The sequence below is a fragment of the Mastigoproctus giganteus genome, chromosome 4 (genome assembly GCF_048544385.1).
Source record: "Mastigoproctus giganteus isolate SK-2022 chromosome 4, ASM4854438v1, whole genome shotgun sequence".
In the NCBI taxonomy this organism is placed as follows: domain Eukaryota; kingdom Metazoa; phylum Arthropoda; class Arachnida; order Uropygi; family Thelyphonidae; genus Mastigoproctus; species Mastigoproctus giganteus.
This window is the reverse complement of record NC_143578.1, coordinates 51,234,182-51,256,240: the sequence shown is the minus strand read 5'-3', so window position 1 is coordinate 51,256,240 and position 22,059 is coordinate 51,234,182. Positions and strand designations below refer to the sequence as shown.

Sequence of the window (22,059 nt, the reverse complement as noted above, 5' to 3'; positions counted from 1 at the left end):
TGGTTTTTTCCTGATACTCACACTTATCCCACTCTGTTTTGACATGACGTGGGCTTTACGCCTTTCACATTTGTGTACAAATAAATGCTGCATAGCGATCATTCTATTCTCATAAGTTATTGACGTCCGAATACTTTTGATAGCGCAGTGTATTAGGTATGAATGATATGCGCATGCTCTGGACCTGACGTATTAGTGAGCTCAACCTTCTCTGGATCTATTTAAACTCATATTTTCAAGATGCCAAACAAAAGATTTCAAACCGTTCACTTTAGTTGCAACACTGGTTGATTATTCTTAGAGACGTTTATAACCACAGATGACGGGATGTAGTGGAAGAAAGTTACGCACAGAAAATAGAGCAAGGATGAAACTAGTCAAACAAAGCCTTCAGGCTTTCGTTGCCAAATCTTAGAATGTCATGGTGAAATATGCTTTCTTGGTTGGCAAAAGGTCGAAGGTCCTCTGTTTTTGGACATGTGTTTTTCTTCACGGTATGTGCACTTCCACAGAGGAGAGGAGGAGCAAGAGGGTGTTACAAAGATGACTACACGTGGTTAAAGAAATCTGCCAAATCTTGCAACACAAATTATCAGCTAAATTCGTTCCAGCTTTTTTTGTTTCTCAATTTTTTTTTTTTTTTATTGAAAAATGCCTCGATGATGTCTTAGAGAAAGAGAGAAACCTCTGACAGCAATACCTTTGATGGACAGATCTGTAATTGCTTGAAAGATAATAAACTACACTCGCTAGCGTTTTCAGAACACACCCAATGCGAAACATAATAAACATACGCAAGAGTCTCTTTCATCTTTCTATTTTTATTTCTGATTAATAACTTTCTTCTGCAGTTTTATTAATTAATCAGTCTCTAGATTGATAAATTAATAGAGTTAATTATTTATTATTTATTTATTAATAAATTTTTTATTAATAAATTAACAAATAACGAATTTTTAAAGTCCACCATAATTGTATCGTTAACGGCGGTGAAAACAAACAATTCTGTTTGTTTTTATAGTAATTGCAATTTTGCTTTACCCGCCACCTGGTGCCAAGAACAAGGAATCAATATATAAATAAAATAAATAAATATTATTCAATCGATTCTATTTGTTTTATAGCAATTGCAAGTTTGCTGTACCCACCACCTGGTGCCAAAAATTGATTCAATATAAATAAAACGAATAAATATTATTTAAAGGAATTCAATCAATTATATTTATTTTATATAAATTGCAAGTTTGCTTTATCCGCCACCTGGTGTCAAAAAGTAAGGTGTCAATATAAATAAATATTATTTTCTTTATTAATTGTGTTACCGAATGGGGATTTATACATTGGCTGTGTATAAATGATGCATATGCTATTCAATCGATTCTATTTGTTTTATAGCAATTGCAAGTTTGCTGTACCCGCCACCTGGTGCCAAAAATTGATTCAATATAAATAAAACGAATAAATATTATTTAAAGGAATTCAATCAACTATATTTATTTTATATAAATTGCAAGTTTGCTTTATCCGCCACCTGGTGTCAATATAAATAAATATTATTTTATTTATTAATTATGTTACCGAATGGAGATTTATACATTGGCTGTGTATAAATGATGCATATGCTTTAAGATATACATAGTGGAATGGGGATGAATATTGTGTAAAATAGACATCGACATCCCTCACTGGATATCGATTCAGCATCAATTTTGGCTTATTTTATTTAACTTAAATGGAAATTTCTCTTATGAGGAGATGTTAGATAGCGTACTGTACATAACCATTGTGTAATTTCCAGTGACGTAAGTAAAGTAGATCAATATATCATTTCATGGTACTACTATCCCTTTAGCCTCTTATGCGTATTGAAGTACAAATCATTAGATATGTGCATAACTTTTATCGATTCATATATTGCGTATTGCGTGCGTCATTACTCTTGCCAAGGTCAAGTAGAGAGGACACAATTCATTTGTAAGTTTCTGCAGTTAACCCACAAGATTACGTAATGGACCTGCACGTGCTGTTTTTGAACAGGAAGCATGAAATCGAGGGGGGGGATATGCTACGCACCTGTCAACTGAATATACTGTTACACGTCACTAGGGAGTTGCTATATAGGGTCCATTTCTTCCTGGTGTCTAGTATTTCCTTGGTTGTCGGTCTTTCTCAGAAACCCAATTCCGGAGAAGTAGATAAATGATGCACTTGGAGAATTCCAAGAATAGAGGGGGAAGACAAGGGAGATGGCATTATATATTTCATTGGTTTTAATTATACTCCCTAATTAAACTGAATTTACATTTCGTTATCAGAACCAATTGCGATAATTCCTTATTAAAATTCCTCCTTATTAAATGGCGACCGCTGCGGTGACGTTCTCCAAGAGCGTCTTCCAGTGATGTGAAAAGGTGAAAATCGCATGGCGGGTGTAGTCACAACTAAAAATCACACCTTAGTATAGCATGAGAGGTATAATGTGAATGTTGCCACACTGCAGGCACGTCTCTGAATAATAAACCTTGACGTTTGTAAAGTTGTTTGCTGTTGATTCACATATGCTTTAGCATTGAACCCACATTCTGCAATAAATTGTAGTTTGTTTTGCCCTTTCTTCTCTCATAAAAAAGGAATAACAAGCTGCATATCAATCTTCGTGCATGACTGCTGCAGTGAGAGGCCATCTGAACTCTTACTTGATGATGACGTTATTGGACTTTGCAGCGCATGAGCTTAATGTTTCCAGCAGACTAAGAAAACAACTTGTCAACGGTTTAATTAATTTTTGCTTCTGTACACATAAAGAGAAAATCTTTATTGCAACAAGAGACCTATATGGCATACGACTTTGCAGCCTACCCATTACCTCTTGAAGCCAGGGGCTCATATTAGCGATGATCATAAAATGATATAGCAATAATGATAAGAGAACGATAATAGAATTATTATTATAACTATAGTTAGATTATAATACAGTGACGATAATGATAATTATCGCTGTATTGTACATCACCATAATAAAACGATAGTCTGATTGGTTTTTAATTTTTTTTTTTTTATAATTTGAAGCCGAAATAGAATAACAATTCCAGGATCATTCTTAGAATTCAATGAGCCTGGGTGCAAGATGAGAATGCCCAATCCTTGCTGAGAAAATGGCCCAATCCCCCTCTATTTTTATCATGGTCACATGTTACACACTGAAAGCTTAGGTTATTTGAGTGGTAGCTGCTAATCACATCTAGTACCAATGAGATTCATGACACAAGATGTCATGGATTGCTCTCCACAGCATGTTTGTCTGACTCTATCGTCCTCATTTCAATCCAAATGGATAAACTACACTTTGCTGCTACCATATTTAAGGGTGACAAACAACAAATGCAGTCATCAGCCATTATCCCTCACTATTTATAGCGGAATCTGTAACCTCGACTTTCGCTGTGGTCCGACCGGAAAATCTCTGCATGCTCACTTCCTCCTTTCTCCCCATTTGCCAATGATAACGACCACCTACGTCTGCCTACCATCACCCGCTAACAGCCCTTAGCTACCGGGTGCAGATTCCTGAACGGTTCCGTATGTGACTATACACTAATCGTCCTCCCCTTTCTTCCCCCTTACCCCCATTCTTCTCCCTGGTGTCAGCACGTGCACTGGGACTTCCGGCTTCAAAGGCTTTAATGAAGAGTAGCGATAGTTTTAAATGCGAAAGTTCAGTCTTTGATCAAACTTAGAAATGCAAAAGGCGGAAGTGACGTCTTGTAGGTTAGACGTTTCCGGTTTTTGAGGTTGCTTCAATCTAATTCTTGTTAACCACGCTAGCTTAGACTTATTTATCTCACGTTTCGTTTAATTTTGAAATATTTCTGCTCAATTCGATATTCGGGAGTAAATATCTACGTTCTGTTGTATAGAAATAGTTATTTTTTTCTCTCTCTCTCCACTGCACGAACAATGAAAGCAGTGTTAAAGACATAGTTGAGGTGGAAAAATCCCAGAAGAAAATCACGTGTGGTTATTGCTAGGATACGGTTTACGTAAAAGCCATCACACTTGCCCTTCAGACCTCAGGAAGTTCGTAGATGTTTGCGGTAGCGCATGCTATTGTGTGACCTTCAGACGACCGCTGCCATTACGGTAATGGCCTCCCACCCAAAATGTACGACTCTGCGAATCAACTAAACGCTTACTTGGTACAAAATGTCAGACACAATACAAGTTTTCTTTTCTTTTTTTGTTTTTTTTGTTTTTTTGTCTAGCTAGCGATACAGTATTCTGTTTTATAGCCAAGTTCACAAACAGATATATTTAAATAACTCTTATGGTGGTTGTAACCATAGTAACTGGAACAGCCTCATGTGTGTCTCGCTGCACGTGTGGAGAAAGATCGGATCGCCGACTGACGTTGCCAGCCGAACAATGCCAGTCCGTGACATGTGGTGGCGGTTGAGCTGGTGTTAATCGTTTATGCACTTTTTCCCCGATGGTGGCGCAATGAGTAAGTCTTGTAGACGTTAATGAAATATTATTTGATTAATTTGTTTATTTTATTTATTTATTTATTATGTTCGGGAAGAAGGTTGAAATTTGAAAATTTCAAGACATATGGTAGAGTGTTTAATGATTTTATGATTTTATAATGATTCTATCATTATGATTGGATCATAATGATTCGATTGTATTTTTTTTATCTATTTGTATCGGCTGCCAGTACCCTAGGAGATTTTTATTTCACAAATAATTGCTTCCACCCCCCTTTGTTTTTTTTTCTTTTGGACTGTAAATTGTCAGCAATACACTGATCATGGATGCAGTAAATGAATTTCCACTAGTTTGATTCTGGGGAAATTTTTGAAAAAAAAAATTGTTTACATTCCGAGACGACCACTTAAGCTGGAGGAGTTCACAAGAGAGAGAATACAAGAACAGCACCGTATTTAACAGTCATATGCACTTGAACTATAATGACGCAAAATGCGTGTAGTTCTTTACCCTCGCTCTTTTCATCGACTACTCGTCCAGAGGCATTTCAACCCGGGGGTACAAGGGGTGCGTAGCATTCGAGCGGGGGAAAGAAGTTCAAATTTTGCGTTTTTTATTAATTTTTTTTAGAAGTGTAAGTGGTACAAGCGGCGGAAAAATTCTATTTGAACTCTGCGACAAATACCCTTGAAACGCCCTTGACTGCTGCGTCAGTATATTGCAGTTTTCCAACCTGTGGTCCTATCCAAATTGACGTCGCTAACACATTTATAATGGGTTGTATGGATAAAAAAATAAAAATAAATAAGAATATATTGAATTAATTCGTAATGTGAGTTACAAAAGTTATTAAAAAAAAAAACAGGATTTTTTGGTAAATATTTTAGGATGTTTGTATTTCTGTAATATCACAGGATATCATATTGGGTCGCACATATCGATGAAATATGAATATGGGTCGCCTCCTAACGATTAGGAATAGCTGTGATAACGTGTTGCTTATATTCTGTTGTTGGCTTTTCATATTTTGAGGATGAAAAACTAACTTCAGAGATTTAAAAAAAAAAAGAAGTTTTTATACGAGACTGACTAACTCGGCCACGTGATAAAAACCATCCACAAAACTTCCCCTCATCAAAATAGGATTCCAATCTAGGCTTTTTCTACTTGGTGTTAAAGAACAGTGATCGTAACCACCGTGCTAGCAGGTTCCCCAGCAGGGAGGGGCACAGAGAAAAATATTGATGGATTGTGGAATTTTAATAGCTTTGGTTTTACACATGAATATAACCAATGTTTTTCTACATTGGGTAGAAAAGGGTCTTTACTCAGAATCGCGGTGTTGATGAGAAAAACATTTATGGACTATTTTTCACGTTGTCCATGAGTTATTCAGTTGCAATCGAGCGTCGTATGATTTTCTTCACTCCTATAATCTCCGGTTTTTCATTCCGCAAAAGCAAACAAAAAACACTATAGAATACACGCAATTTGTAGACACGATATAGCCGATTCATTTTCTAGTGCATATACAACACGACCCGAACCGATATTGAAAGTATAAATAAATAGATATTAATTAAGGACAGGGTGTTTAATTTTAATTAAAAATGTGAATATTATTTTGGTAAAGAGGGAAGAAGAATTTATATGCTGGATATGTCTGCTTTATATCATGCTCAGTAGATATCTACTGATGTATAGGCTTCCTAATTCCATTCGGTGAAGATGACACTTTTCTCAAGGTCACAGTGTTCGTGGAAGTGAGATCTAGTAGAAAGTGTATCCGTAAAGAAGTACAAAGGCCATCCATCGATAACTTTGTCCTAGCAACAGGGTTAGGTTTGATATTTGGCGAAGAATGAAATAAGGTCTTTTGCAGATCGAGGATTTTTATCATTACTACACGTGTGTTTATCACCTTGGGTGTGAAAAGATTAAAAATTGGTCTATTCCAACATTTAAATCGATATATTCAAGATATTGGAAGATTGTAGAGGCGCCTTTGAAGGTCATATATCTTCAGAGGTGGTTTATGAATTGCTCACTGTAAACAGAATATTTCTCGAAAACTTATTTTTCAAAATCGAAATGGTACTGGTTTTAACATAAATAAAAGATATTTCTTCAGTCCAGTTAGTCAGTCTTGTTTTCCTTAACTTTTAATAACACTTTTTCACCACATCGTGAATTGCACAAAAAATTATATTGCACTACGCAGTGATTCCTCGAGACTTGATCTATCATCTGCTTGGCTAGCTGCAGCTTATTCTCCTAAAAGGGTTTGAGCGGGATGCGAACGCCCTCGTCCCCAACAAGGAAGGGATTCCAAAACATATTAAATAGTTAAATCACAGCGTTATGACAAAACCACTAAATGGGCCTCAGGATACACTTTACAGTGTTGTGTAACTCTGAGTCTCCAGCTCGATGGAGTCTGGTGCAATCATGATTACTGAGTCCGACGTTTCAAAGATTCTCCTTCTTGCAGAGCGGATAATGGTTATTGTATGTATGTATATACATGTGTTATCAACAAGTCTTTACTTGACAACTTTTTTAAAAGGATGATACATATTTATATTTTCTAGCCACCTAACTAGTTATTCAACTTGGATTTTATCTCTAATGCGCTTATATAAATCGTTTTGGATTCTCACTGGAGTAAGATTTCATTACAATTTTCGAATGGTTTTGAAACACTGGTCTAAGAGTTTTAAAAAGCGAAAAGAAAAGATAAGAAAAAAATGGACACTTGTGGAAATCGGTACTTGGATTTAGTGAAGCCCCGGGACACACATCTCCTGTTCCTGGCCTGGTTTGGGACCTAGTTTCCGTTTGAATAGAAATTACGTATGTCATGACAGTTTTATATTCCAATTGGTGTTCAGAATTCGCAGAACATGGCACTGAAATAATTAATCTGTGCTTCTGTCTAGTTCAGTTACTTCACTCTCGCTTAAAACAGTTTCAATAAGTTCTTCGCGTCATCGATAGGATTCGAGCTCGAATCAGAACATATCATTTTGCCTGATAGCGCTTGTAGGATGAGAGCGAAGATGTCTTTTCTTTTCAGAAGTATTGAGTGTCCTTCTTGGAAGCTGTTCATAATTACAAGTTTTGAATTACATCTGTACTTTAAGCATTAACAGATGTAGTATGGAAATCAAAAAGCTACTCGGACCTTGAGGAAAGTGAAACTGTACTTTGAGATAAAGGAATGTTGGATTGCTCATGATTTATCGGGATTCCTAAGGTATGGTTTTTGGGACTTAAACACGTGCAAATGAAAATAGCGTGGTAAAACGTATCTCACTGAAGTGGATTTAAAACCTCGTAATTTTATAAATGGGGATTCCTAAACAAGGAGGCTCGCATTCTTAGAGGAGATGATGGAGGATCCAGGGATCGGGAAAGTGTTCAAAAATATACCATGTTTTTTTTTTTTAATCTTCACCTCTTCAATGTTTTAATGGGTGGAATGTGGTTTTAAATAACTAGGTTTTTTCAAAACTGAACAAATTTTGAAAATTTTAAAGGGAAGTGAGGTGGCATAACAAAATTGGAAAGGAGGTGGCTGTACAAAAATGTTAAGTAACTCTCTTGTAAATTTTCAATGAAGGAGTAGTGGAGGGAAACAGAATGCGGGAAAATAGTTTCTGACAATTTAGTATTTTCCTTTTACAAGTCGAATAATTTAGTATGCCAAATTACCAAGAGAATATAAGCAAAAGACATACATTGATTGGAGAATTTTTTTAAAGGTGTCTTCTCTCATATAGGAGAAATCTGTAGTCCTTCAATGAACCTTAGAGGAATAAATAAAAATAAATTTTCTGCTTATACTCCGGTATGACCACACGATCAGAGAGTTCACAAGATAGAGAGAATACAAGAAACATCACTGTATTTACCAGTCAAGGGCTTAAACCCCGGTCACGATGATGATGATCCATTAAGACAATTTGAAAATTTGTGGCCCCTGTACTACTTATATTTTTTCCAATCTTGAAACTTTTATGGGCGAGGATCGGATATACAATTCTGTAAATTGTATACAGACATTCTGAGCAGTTATATAACCCTTTCCGGGATATATAAATGCTCAGAGGAACGCGTTAATCGCGGGAGAGGAAATAGTTTCTCCTTCGAGGAATTCTTCCACCCACTCTCTCCTCTTCCGAACCACTCCTCAAATCTCAACAGCGTGTGAAATGACAGACTTTCTGTCCCTAGTCCTGGTCTACCGGGGAGTTCAGGAGAGGGACAACCGACCGAACGCCGATAAGTATATTGACACGCGGTCATTCTCCATGCACGTGTTCATGTTCTACGTCAAGGACAGAACGGCGCGCTCAACGGCAAACTAACAGGCGAAACGATTAGCTGACACAGAGGGGAGAAAGATTGCGCACGCTGGCTGGCGAGATGTTTCGTCATCGCTCTGAGCCCCACTGCTGCTGCTGTGGCACGTGAGGATATGTCTACCCAAGGCGAAACGCACTGCGACCTCGAAGCGAACGTCAAAGCGATCACGTGCCGGACATGTGTATAGTGATAGGAGGGGAGAAAGAGAGAGAGGTTTTGAAACTACATGCCAGAACAGTGGCAGCATATACGGTCTGAGAGGGCACGAGCTCAAACATGGTCGTATCTCGGCAGCTGACGTTCTTGCTGTGGCGTGGTTCGCGCCTCACTGAAACTTCGATCAGGCAATCCCCATCGTAAATGTATTAGTGGCCAGAGGCTTGGCTAGGCTAGTGCCTATTGTGCGCACGTGTCTTGGAGAAGGCCGCTGCATGTAACGATTTTCGTCGTAGGCGGAGTGTCGGATTTTTTTGGCCCCCCCCCTCCTTTCTGGAAAGTCTTGTGAGTAGTTTTATAGTCTACCATTCTTAACTGTTATTTCCAGTTAACTACTGTAATTGTATACAGACATTCTGAGTTTTGATGCGCGTCATCTTCAGAGGACAACGAGTCACCATTTCTACCGTTATCTTTCATCTTTCAGGATTTTAATGAACCAAGTTATGCAACGACATTAGCTAAGGGTCGTCCCTTTATTACATATCACTAGGTGAATATTTAAATAAAATATCTTCATGACTACAAATATATTGACTGGAATTGAGTGTTTCCATAATTTTCCCTCGTCGTATTCACCCTGCGTTTTCTAAAATTCCCCTTACAGAGTTTTTATTTATTAATATATTTTTTTAAATGTTCTTATCGTCAGTGAGATACATCAAAACTTTACACTGGCTTCAATCTTCGATTGATGTTTATTATGACGACTTGAAAGACATAGACATAAGTTTACAAACAAATTTTTATATAGTTTAAAATTTTTTAATTTAAATTTTTTAAAAAAATTTATCGAAAATTTAAAACAACTTTTAAACGTTTTTAATGTTTTCAAAATTTTAATGTTTCCTAATTTTTTTAAAGTTTATTTTTTTACAAATTTTCAAACATTTAAATTTTTTTTAGAAATTCGAATTATTTAAAATTATTTTTGAAATGTAAAGGCTTTTTAATTTAAAGAATTTTAAAGTTTCTTAATTTTTTCAATTTTTAAAATGTTTTTTACTTTTTCTAAATTAATACATTTATTTAAAATTTTGATTTCAAATTTTTTAGATTTTAAAACACTAATTTTTTTAGATTTTAAAACACTTTTTAATAATTTTTCCAGATTTTAAAACACTTTTTAATAATTTTTCCAGATTTTAAAGCGCTTTTGAAAATTTTAAGTTATTAAAATGTAAGGGTTTATGAATCAAAAACAGCCAGGTTGATAACAAGAAATTGAACTACTTTGTGGAAAAGACCCGAGTTCGAGTCCCGTCGATGACGAGAGGAATTTTTATGGGCCTTTTTCACAACGTGGCTGAGTTAGTCGGTCTTAGGCGAGGGTAGCATGGTTTTTTATCCCGGAAACTCGAATTTTTCGTCCAACAAAACAGAAAATCGACCTAAGAACACACACAATTTACCAACAGTGTACATGGAGCAGTAATAGTAATTTAAGGAAGAAAAAGCCATGCTGCCCTCGTCTGAGACCGACTAACTCAGCCACGTTGTCAAAAAGGCCCATAAAAATTCCTCATCGACTGGATTCGAACTCGGGTCTTTTCCACAAAGGAGTTCAATTTCTTGTTATATTGCAATGACTATTACTGTAATAGTAATTGCAAACCAATCAATTAACACGCAATTAAAAACTAATTTATGAAGAGCGCAAGAGAGAGAAAGACGCCTGTATTTGCAATAAATTTCGGTACATTTGCATTTACAAGAAAACAAACTGTTTGCCTTCGTGGGTAGCACAGCTGGTATTAATCATCGTCCTCCTCACACCAGGAGGTATTTTTTTATGGCCTTTTTAACAACGTGGCTGAGTTAGTCGGTCTCAGACGAGTGTAGCATGGTTTTTTGTTCCTGAAACTCGGAATTTTCGTCCACAGAACACACGCATTTTACAGACTTATTTACACTGCCCAGTATGGCCTACGTTGCTGGTGGGCCTAAACCCTACAACAACCAATAAACAATCTCTCTGTCAGCAGTGGGTACCCTGCCACCTGTTTGAAAAAAAAGTGTTCAATTTCCGTAACAGACTACAGGACTTCTGCAGCCTTTGGTAAATTTTACGTCAAACGACCTAGTTGCGTAGGTAACGAATATAACGCGATACAGTAACGAAGAAGCCTAAGCTTGTTGTAATCTGATTGGCATATCTTTAAGTACTCTGCCACCCTTGCAAGCCAATCATATTAGTAAGTTACAGATGTGGAGAGTAATACCGATCGGATTGCAAATCCCTTATACTGTATCTCCACTCGGTGACTTGCACGATATATCGCATTAGGGACTAAGTGTCTAGATACCTATAAAAAATAGGAGAGATCGCTTTAAAAAATGTGCACGGGCGTCGTCCCGATTCTACTACATCCGTGGTCTGTATTTGACTGAAAAAAATTCTTTGCTTTTTGTATACCGTCTTCTCAGACGAAAGTTGCTTTCCCCACTGAGGTTTTTCATCCCGCGAAACAGCCATACCGATCATATAGCACACGCAGTTTGCAAACACGATACGTTAATGTTCCAAACCATCAAGTGAAGATTCGTCCCAAATTCTTTAAACAACCAAATCTAACTTGCATTCACAACGCACTGCTGGACGACCCAAAACAACTTAACTGTGACAGTGGAAATGCGAAGAAAACTGCTTTGGATCCTTGAAATTGGAGTTGCAAAATTTTAACACAGAACTTGGTTATAAGAATTGAGGCGAGGTAGTGTCCAGGATGGATTAAGGTCAAAATCCAAAACAAGAACCACAAAGGCTTTCTGCTAGTATCTTTTTTAATTCGAATCTCTGCTGTTTTTGAAGTTTTGAACTGGTGTACCAACTAGCTTGTATTTGGTATGCCAATTTATGCGGTTTCTTCTGTGTAATGGAACTTATGGCTGAATAAGTGTGTGTGTGGGAGAGAGGGAGCCGATATACGTTGTGCGGGATGAAAAACCGTAATACATGTTTCTGTTTATACTCCAAGACCTGGCTGTAGTGAAACTACAAATTCTGTTTTTCCTTGCTCTTTAATAACTGTGCCAACCCAATCGTGCAGGCCCTTCGATGTCCCCGCTTCTGCTGTGACGAACAAGACGATATAGTAGTTACGCCACTGATATAGGGTCAGATGAGTTTAGGACTTAAAATTATAAAATTAGAACTTCAGAGATTGGGCATTAAATAGGCTAAACATTGTTCCATTAATAATTTCCAAACTCCAATTTCTTCTGTTTTAATGTTTCCTGGATTGTACACCATTTACTGCATAGCACTAGCTCACAGTATAGCACTTAGTAGTGCATATTTGTTTTTTAAGGCAATTCAAATACTGAAATCATATCGTACCATTTATACTCACATTAAAAAAAAAATGCTGCAACGCCCATGTCAGAGTCGGGATTCGAACCCGAGATCTTTATTTTTAGGCAAGCACTCTATCCAATGACCAATCCGGTAGCAGGGGTCTGTATTTTGGCGTAATGCCAATGGCTATCGCTCTATGGAGGTTATACGAATATTAGAGCTAACGTTATTCTAATAAAATATTCAAATGTGATTTCTGACAACATTTTTAACAAAAAGCGTACTTATTTTATTATACAATCGAAAGCTCTCCCAGAATTCACATCCGTTTGTTTGTTTGTTTTGGTTTTTTATAGCGCGTAAACAGCTATGGTTATAATGTGCCACGTCATCAATTCACATCAGTAAAATTAAAATGTTGTATATGACCGCATTAAATTCTGCTATCGGATTGCCTGAATTTTTCGAATAACAAAAATTATCACTGAATACTTAGACTATGTGGATAACTTTAAAAAAAGACCACAATTTTCAACAATCTGACACGTGGTACATTCCGAAGACTCGGATTTATGAGGTTCTGTTGTACAATACAAGAGAACACAAGATAGAGAATACAGTACACAATGTATCTGTTGTTGTTGCAATAAAGATTTCTACAAGAACATCACTGTATTTAGCAGTCATATGGCCTTGAACCACGATCAACTCAAAATGCGTGTACTGCTGTATCCTCGCACTTTACCCTTCAGCTCGGTCGCTAAAATTGAAGTGACCTGCATTCCTCCAGTCTCAGAAGTCTAGCCAGACCCAGACGAGCCTCAATACAGCCGGTAAGTAGTCTTCAAAGTAATCTTAACTAGAAGAAATATTTCAGCCTGCAAAATAAAGAGACTGAATAAAGAAGGGTCTTTACTTAATTCCATTCCTGTAAACAAACAAAAATATTTGAAGATTTTCTGAATACATTCTAGCGATTTATCATGTGGAGACTAAATCTGGGATGAAAATTTCAACGGTGGCAAGATATCAAGCGAATTTGCTTTAATTTGAAAGGAGCACCAAAGAAGTCTTTGAGAGTACGTTTCAAGGTTATAAATTTTATAGATGCTTGTTCAATTATACCAATTACCTACAAACCTGTGCGATACAAAAAGTATCGCACAGGTTCAAGTGCGATATGAACTTATGACAGCGTTCAAGTCGCTGTCATAAGTGGTATAATAAACAGCAGCTGCATTTGTAGGGTATGTGGCGCCCGGGTGCCTATCGAAGTTTCAATTTTTCAGGTGCCCCTTGAACAGTGACACCCGGGTGGAGTGCAGCCCTTTCACCCTCGGGATGGCCCGTCCCTGATAAAGAGACACATCTGTATGTCTGTGTACATTTGCTGTTGAATAAAACATTTCATACGACCTTGACCATGTGGTTTCATTCTGGTAAGTCGCTCTGCTGCTAATTAGCATGATATGATAAGATATATCATGCTAATTTCACAATTAATGTAGCATTACTGCTATTATGAGTGTTGCATCACTCATCAATGTAACGTTCATTGATGTCTACTGATTGCAATAAACATATATATATGTATGAACAAATTTATATAACTATACTGTACATATGCAGAGTTGTAACTAGGATGGCATAAGTGTAGCACTCTCCATGCTCAGAAAAATCAGTAATGTATAGGATAAATAAATACTATTTTTAAATAATATTTATTTATTTACTGTTTTTTTTTTTTTTACTTTGAAATACTAAAAATTAGCAGATTGACACGCATTTTATAGTATTATTCTATTAATTTGTTTTATTTATATATTGGGCTAGGTGGCGCAGTAAATGCGCAGTGCAAAGTACACTTATTAGTGGAAATTATTACATGTATTTACATGCCATATAAATGCGGACCTAGATATTTGTTTTGCGTATTTATTACCTGAATGAAGAATAAAATATGTTTTGTTTTTTTTTTAAATAAATTAGAATAGAAAGCGCTTTTAAAATAAAATTAAAATCCCAAGTAGACCTTAGCAACAGCCTTGTGTACAACGATTCTAGCTACTGCGCATCATGAAACGAAATCAGACGATGGTTTCGTATTTCGTTCTCAAAATAAGAGCGTTTGTGAATATGAGCAGCGTCGAGTGTTTTTATCGTACTTCAAATAAATATGCAATATTCTCTTTTCAATGAAAAATATATTTAGATATATTACGAGATACATTAATCTTTTAAGAATCGTCGTATCGTATTCTCATATGAGTCAGTGTTCTGGGAAACCAAAACAATAATAAAAAAATTAATTAATTAATTAAATAAAATAATAAAAAGCGAACTTTGAAAACTTCGGTTTGTTATTTATATACAGTACTTCGTTTTAAATGTTTCAAAGAATTCTTCATATTATTTACGTTCGAGATTAAATTTGGAATTCTACACAGTTCAAGTGATGCAAGACCAGGACATGCAGGAATCCAGGACAGAATAAATTACAGGATGAGGAAAAGTTTCCGTCTATTCAGGCTTCTTTGCACCATATAGCTAATAATAATATTAATAATAATACATTTATTATTTTTGTTTATTTTTTATTATTTTTCTTTGTTTATTATTATTTTTTGAGATTAATATAGACAAGATTGTGCAGCCAGTTAGAATGTTATTGGGTGTTTAATTGTGATGAGTGATCTACTTAGAATAAAAATTAAACTTGCTATCAGAATAATTAGGAAATGCATTTATTTATTTAAAAATACTTTGATATAAGCATGGAGGTGGTTCTGTTGTGTAAGAACAAATAGGAAATCTAAACCTAGCTGGAATACTAGAAGTACAGGCTTGGCGTCAATGATCAAGCAATACAACTTCCCTTGATATAAACAGGATGTATATGAAGAAGGTCTGATTTGTGTAAATAGGAACGACGTAATTCTTTCTTAATATGCTTTCAGAAAATTTATTAAATGACCAGATACAAGTATGGATGTATGGAAGTATTTCTGAGCAAAATAAATGAAATAATAATAATAATAATTAGGCAGAGGGGGTCGGTTCTAAAAGTCGGAGACAGTCTCCCGAGGAAGACAGTGGAGTAAGTGGCGCTGTAACCAGTATGTGGACATGTGTTTTCGTAAAGGGCGGCTCCTTGAACGTCAGTTCATCTCCACCTCGTATCTCTGTGAAGAACAGTATCACTACAAATGGGCCAGATATGTGTGTGACGGAGGTTTGTGTGTGTTCTGTTCTGGCCACTTGGCTATCCAGAAACATCAATTACCTGGACAGATGATTCTGGGTAATTGTCCACACCACGTGAAGGTGGGCCAGTCCCAATAGTGCTCGTGATGTTGCCAAAAGGTGGGCCAGATTCCTCTGGGGTCCACTCCAGAGGGGAAAAAAAATAGAGAGAGAGAGAGAGAGAGAGAGAGAGAGAGAGAGAGAGAGAGAGAGAGGGGGGCTGTACCTCGTATGACTACCACAAGACCACAAGAGAGAAGGCTGTACCTCGTATGGCAACATAATCCAACCCGACAAATTTGAAGTGCTTCCTGTGCAATTGAGACTGAAGGATTCATACTCGACATCCATAACCAGGTAATCAACACAAGGAACTATAGAAAGTACATCCCAAAGGAGCCCGGAATGTCGGGTGACACATGTCGACGATGCCACTTGGCCTCAGAAACGATCCAACACATCATCGCAGGATGCAAGGTGATCGCCCAGACAGAGTACACTTGTAGACACGACGAGTCAGCCAGGACAATACATCAGAAACTAGCGAGGAAATACCAGTTGATCAAAGAAAGTGTACCGTATTACAAGGACGAGCCCCAGGCCATAGTAGAGACCCAAACCCACAAGATATACTGGGACCGCGCCATAATGACGAACAAGACAATCATGGACAACAGACCGGAAATGACTCATGTGGATAAGGAAATATGAATGACAGTGGCGCCCAACACTGACAACCTCCAGAAAACCCACGAGGGTTTTCAGGATCAGGAGTAAACGGACCTAAGACAAGAGATCAAAGAGATGTGGCATATGCAACAAATAACGACCATTCTGTTCATCGTGTCAACCACCAGTATGCTGCTAAAAACCCTAAATAACAGGCTAGCAGCAATAGGTCTCCCAGAAAGTCGCAATCCTGAATATCTGTAGGATAGTCAGAGAGTTCCTCGACCAACCGTAACACCAGACACAGCAATCACCCTGTGCACTTAGCACCAGTACCCGTCACGGGGTAGAACCCCCATCAGGGTGAAATAATAATAATAAAACTGTCCTGTAAACTTGGTACCAGTACCCATCACGGTGTGGAACCCTCCCATCTCGGATAAATAATATATCATAATAATAATAATAATAATTAAAGTTTTCTTGTACTGTGGTTATTTTTTTAAATATTTTTTATTGGGATAAATCTGCTATTTTTACCCGTTTGCGTATTGCGTAATTGGGTACGTACCATTAGAGGTTAAGCACGTGTCTCCTAGCTTACTGAGCTGAGAAGGATGGTATCCGATACGGCAGTGGTTGTCAACCATGGGAATGCTTATCCCTTCCGGGTGGTACTTAAAAAGGTTATTGGGAGTACTTAGAACGAATGAAAAATATTTCACAGGTGACGTATAATAAAATAATAACCAAATAATGTACACTGATTATATAAAATTTAATTTGTTGTATTTAATTTTATCTAACAAGTGTACATTATCTTTTATTTTTAATTACAAGTCACTTTTTTTGTTATATATCATATGACTAGCAATATTAAAAACAGGAAGAAATATATAAGCTGAAACATTGACACAGAAGAGGTGCTGACGGAAATTTGCGAACGGATTTTTTTCATAAGTCATAAGTTAGTTATTCTTAAGTTATAATATTCTTTCAGTACTGTTTGAGTCCATCCAGACACACCAAACAAGGGGGGGGGGGGAATTAACCATTGTACACATGGAGTTTACGGAGTTTCTCATATAAAAGTAGGCCATGCTAAATCCCATTATTTATTAGCGTTTGGCATAAGGAAGGCCATCTGGCCAGGGAATCAGTTTCCATCGTCAACAAATTCTGCGTCTGTCTAGGAATGCTTAAAAGAAATACAGTATAACAAAACGAGGAACAGTATATTGCTTCTATTGCCAGAAATGTTCAGCTAAAAACTAAACGTTCCCCGTTTCATTGAGACAACTGAAATCATCGTTTCAATGAAATTAACGAAAGTCGAGTGCTCATTTCTCCCCTCAATTCTTTTTCAAGGAATTACAACTACCCTTTGTAATGGTGTCTCATAACTCCTACGAGATCTAGTTACATCTTTGTTCAGTGCTTCCGAGAATAACAAATCTTTGGCATTTGAAACGTTTTCATTCAGCTGTGTACAGGTATAAAAAATGTTTTTAAATCGAGAGTCAGTCAGTATCTTATTATATGGATAAGAATGGTCCGTTACCTTCTTAATTAACACGCAATTGCAATTATAGGATTCAACGAAAAAAAATCAAACAAACAATACAAGAGCGAAAAAAAAAATCCCTTGTGTGGAGACCCTTGAAATAGCAGCAGCAACTAGCGGAGCACAAGAAGTTGGAGCACGGTGACTGCCGACATAGCACGTGATGTTCGGTGTGACCTCAATGTTCATTTTTACCACAGCTGCTCCGCCTTGCTTCAGTCAAGGCCAAACGAGGGGCACGAGCGACGGTGTTGGCGCTTGATTTTTCAACAGTTAAGTGTACTATGGTAGCGCTAGTCACATAATGAAAACGAGGAACAGGGAGAGATAAATTGGGCATCTCTACTACCGGCTGCCTAGGGGGGAAAAACTTTAACGGAAATGTCTGTATTGATGATATCCGCATTGTATGCATACCTTTCATGATGCACAGAAATGGGATGATAATAGTGGCAGTGACCAGAGAAGGATTTAATGAGGCCTTGGTGCTGATTGGAGTCATCAAAGGATGTTAATGTTGGGGTGGTTATAGAGGTCGGTTCAGGTAAAGTGTATTTCCTGTTTATGCCATTAATGTATAATGAGGTTATTCACTAGTAAATATTACAATATATTTGTAAGATTAAATATATTTTTGACACCTTTATTATCATTATTTTTATTTTAAAAATCTATATTTAATTATTATCATACGATAATATTATTATCGCTGTGTACCATAATATTATTACTATCGTACACAGTTAAATAATTCAGTATGCGTTGTGTACTGTACCTACGGAAAGCATTAATAACAACTTTTAGTACAGTACTAGTGTTTCCACCTCTCTTGAAATTCTGGAATTCTACCGGAGAGGAACTTACTTCTTTTTTTTTAATGAACAATCAATTTTATTGTTAAATTGATCAATTAGTAAAATTAATTTTATTCTATTAATAAAATTAAGATTAAATATTCCTTATACGTCTTATTCCTTATTCAGTATTCAAAGTGTGTGTGTGTTTTATCCAAAGTCTGAAATGAACTACCCATAAGATGGAAACCCCAATTAAGCTCTTAGAAACCCCAGTATATGGGGCAGGGAAAGGTTGTTTCCCGCGATGGCAAAACTATATTGATGCTCGAACATGGGCAGATGCGGGCTACCCTTCGGACGTGCGGTTGATTACGTAATAATATTATTACATGATGCTGTTTTGCTGCTGGTAGGGGTTTCATAAATTATAGTTCTACAAAAAGTGTTCAGTTCTAAAAAAGATATTTTTGCTTTTCCTGACATTTTTGAAATGCTTATAAAGTTAGCACGTTTCTAAAATTTCAATCAGCCTGTGCAATTTTAAAAATTCTTAACTGAAAATTCCTCGCATATTTCGAAAATGGTCCTAAGAATACTGAAGTTCGCCTAAAGGCGAATATGTCCATCTTGTACTGGAGTGAAATCAGTATTACAATATTATTATTTTCTACCAAAGAAGTTTCTAACACGGTAGAGGGACCTTTTAATGAAAAAATCATTACACGTTTCTATTATATCCTGCCGTGACATTTGAAATAATTTACATCTAAGATAATTTATATTTCACTGCCATCATTGACGAAATAATTTACTTCAAGCAACGTCTACGAAATAATTTATGTTATGAAATAATGTAATTATTAGTTTTTACATCTGGCTTCATTACAGTATTTCTTGAATATCCTTACTATTATTCTTACTAATATTCATTAGTACTGTAGTATGTAAATACTACAGTAACTTTTATAGCGTAGCTATCCTTTTTCGGGCCTGGAGGCAAAGAACATGTTCGGGCCCCTACCGGAGACAGCCAAAGACGCCTGAACCCTAAAGGGCCCGGGCCCGGAGGCAATTGCCTGCCTACATGGTAGCTACGCCACTATCTACACCTATACATACAGATTTTGTTGATATATAATCCTTTAATAATTATTATCCGAACTGTTTTTAGGGAATTTTGAGGAAGATTATGCTGCAACAACACAGCTGTAGCAGATAGGGAATTTAATTCTCAGTAATTGTGTTGCCATCTTGCGGCGGATAACGAAATTATTTTACAAATTCATTCACATAAATAATTAGTAAATATTCGGTATATAGTATCTTTAATTAATATGAAATTTATTAGTAATAAATAGTTATTATTAGTAATATTCATAAGGTAATGAATGCATTCTACATATTAATTTACACCTTTCATTTAGTCTAAAAGTTCGACAAAATTCATAGCTTTTTCGTAGTGATTTAAAATTAAAGCTGATTACTGATTAAAATATAAAGTTATTGGAAATGTTTTTGCCGAACTAGGATATCTTGTTAACCTAAGGTGACGGGATGACCTAGTTTGATAAAAGCTTTTCCAGTAATTTTTCCTTGTTTCTTTGATACAGATGTTACAGATTATTGAATCAATACCCCGCCCGCACCTACCCAATTTGAAGGATTTATGATTTCAAGATGTCGAGTTCAGTTCATTATTTGTTTCCACCAAATGTTAACCTTGGCTATTATGGGCTCTGGCAGGATTATTTTGCAAGGTGGTGTATGTGGGAATAATTTTTTGTTCACCAAATTTTCGAATACATGAAATATCTTTAAGTTAAGTTTGACCGATTTACATGTACAGCTGAGCCAACGTTTTGTGTAGAATTTTTTGTAGAATGTATTGTTTTAATGTTATAATAAATTAAGGGAAATATTAAAAATTGTGTATTATTCGAAATCCAAAGGTGGTGCACCTTGCATCATGATGCCAGCACCCATTCTTGCCATGCATTGTTGAGTATGACTGGGAGGGAAGGGAATTCAGGTCAGTAGAAAACTACAAATTGTGACTCCCATGAGATTCATGAACAGGCCTCACGTGCTCTTTAACAACCATGTTAAAATAACCGTTAGGAGCCCCCCCTCCCCCAGCAGTGGCGGAACTAGTGATATGGTAGTGTCCACTGAGTCAGGATCATGTTAGGATGGAAGCAGCTGCATCTGGCACCAACTCTCAGAATGAAAAAATGTGAATGGCTCATCACTTTATGGTGCGGCTACACCAGTGCCCTGATTTTGGGAGGGAGGTGGACCGAAAAGTAAAAGAGAAAGTTACTTAAAAAATACATACAGTACATCATACTAGTTTCAAGCTTGCGATGATGGGCTACTGAATGTGAATATTTCATGTAATGGGGATAGCAGAAAAATGAATGCGATATTTTTGGGACTTTATTCATGTAATGGGGAAGGGGCTAAATTTCCATGGTCGCATATAGCTGCTTAAAAGACTTCACATAGCTTTGTGTGCATGTTGGAGTAATATTAAAAAAATCTGACTAGAATTCAGAATAAGAAAAAAAAAAAGTAATATAAACAAGACCAAATTTAATTTAATTCAATTCAATTTTAATTTTAAAAATTGGTCAAGTTTTGAATGGTAAAAAAAAAATAATAATATGATAATAATAAAAAAAAGTAAATAAGAATATAGACACATCCATCAAAATGTTTATTTATACTATGTGGCCTCTTATTAATTTATTTTATTATTTTTACTGTTCAAAAAGCCATACCTCTGTAATTATTCAGAAGTGTGCATGTTTAATGATGTTTCTTTCATTATTATTTTTAAACCTTAGAATACATCTCAGAAATCTGTACCAGGATTCTTTCTGCTCCCACTGAAGACAGAATTATATTTGAAAAAAATTTCAGTTTTGTTGGATATTATTTTTTTGTGTACAGTGTTCAGTCTGTCTGTATATAATTGTGTTGAATTAGATTTTTGTGATAGTTTTTCTATTACAAATTTTTGAAATCCCTCATGAATAGGGTCAAAATGACTCCTAGCTGGTTAAAGACCACCATGACGATTTGCTTAATTATTAAATGTAGCTATATAGTATTTAATAAAATTTATAAAATTCTTATTATGTTATCAAAATTCTTATGTTTCAATAAATAAAGCTTTGCTTGAAATCTAAGGTAGCATTAATCTTTCCAGGATCCCATGTCTCATCGAATTATTGAAAAGAGGCGGCGAGACAGGATGAACAACTGTCTGGCTGACCTTAGTCGCCTTGTTCCCACTACTTACTTAAAAAAGGTGAGTTTTTCATTCATTTGATTTTACTCTGGGTTTGCTTCATTGGCTTAATTTTGAAATTATTGTGAACTGTATTTTCTACTACTCTTCTATTTTAAATCCTATT

At 36.2% G+C, this 22,059-nt stretch overlaps 1 protein-coding gene across 5 annotated transcripts in view; it reads left to right on the top strand.

Annotated features, from left to right (window-relative positions):
- LOC150086729 (uncharacterized) overlaps positions 1-22,059 on the top strand; it is a 72,012-nt gene that overhangs the window by 35,016 nt on the left and 14,937 nt on the right. For 2 of the 5 annotated variants that reach the window (XM_090372715.1, XM_090372716.1), the window contains one exon: positions 21,852-21,953. In XM_090372715.1, coding sequence (XP_090228841.1) covers positions 21,852-21,953 — 102 coding nt within the window. Of the gene's footprint in view, positions 1-4,407; positions 4,502-9,090; positions 9,355-18,068; positions 18,388-21,851; positions 21,954-22,059 lie in introns of those variants that run through there. The other 3 variants (XM_090372720.1, XM_090372719.1, XM_090372717.1) reach the window with 3 other exon arrangements.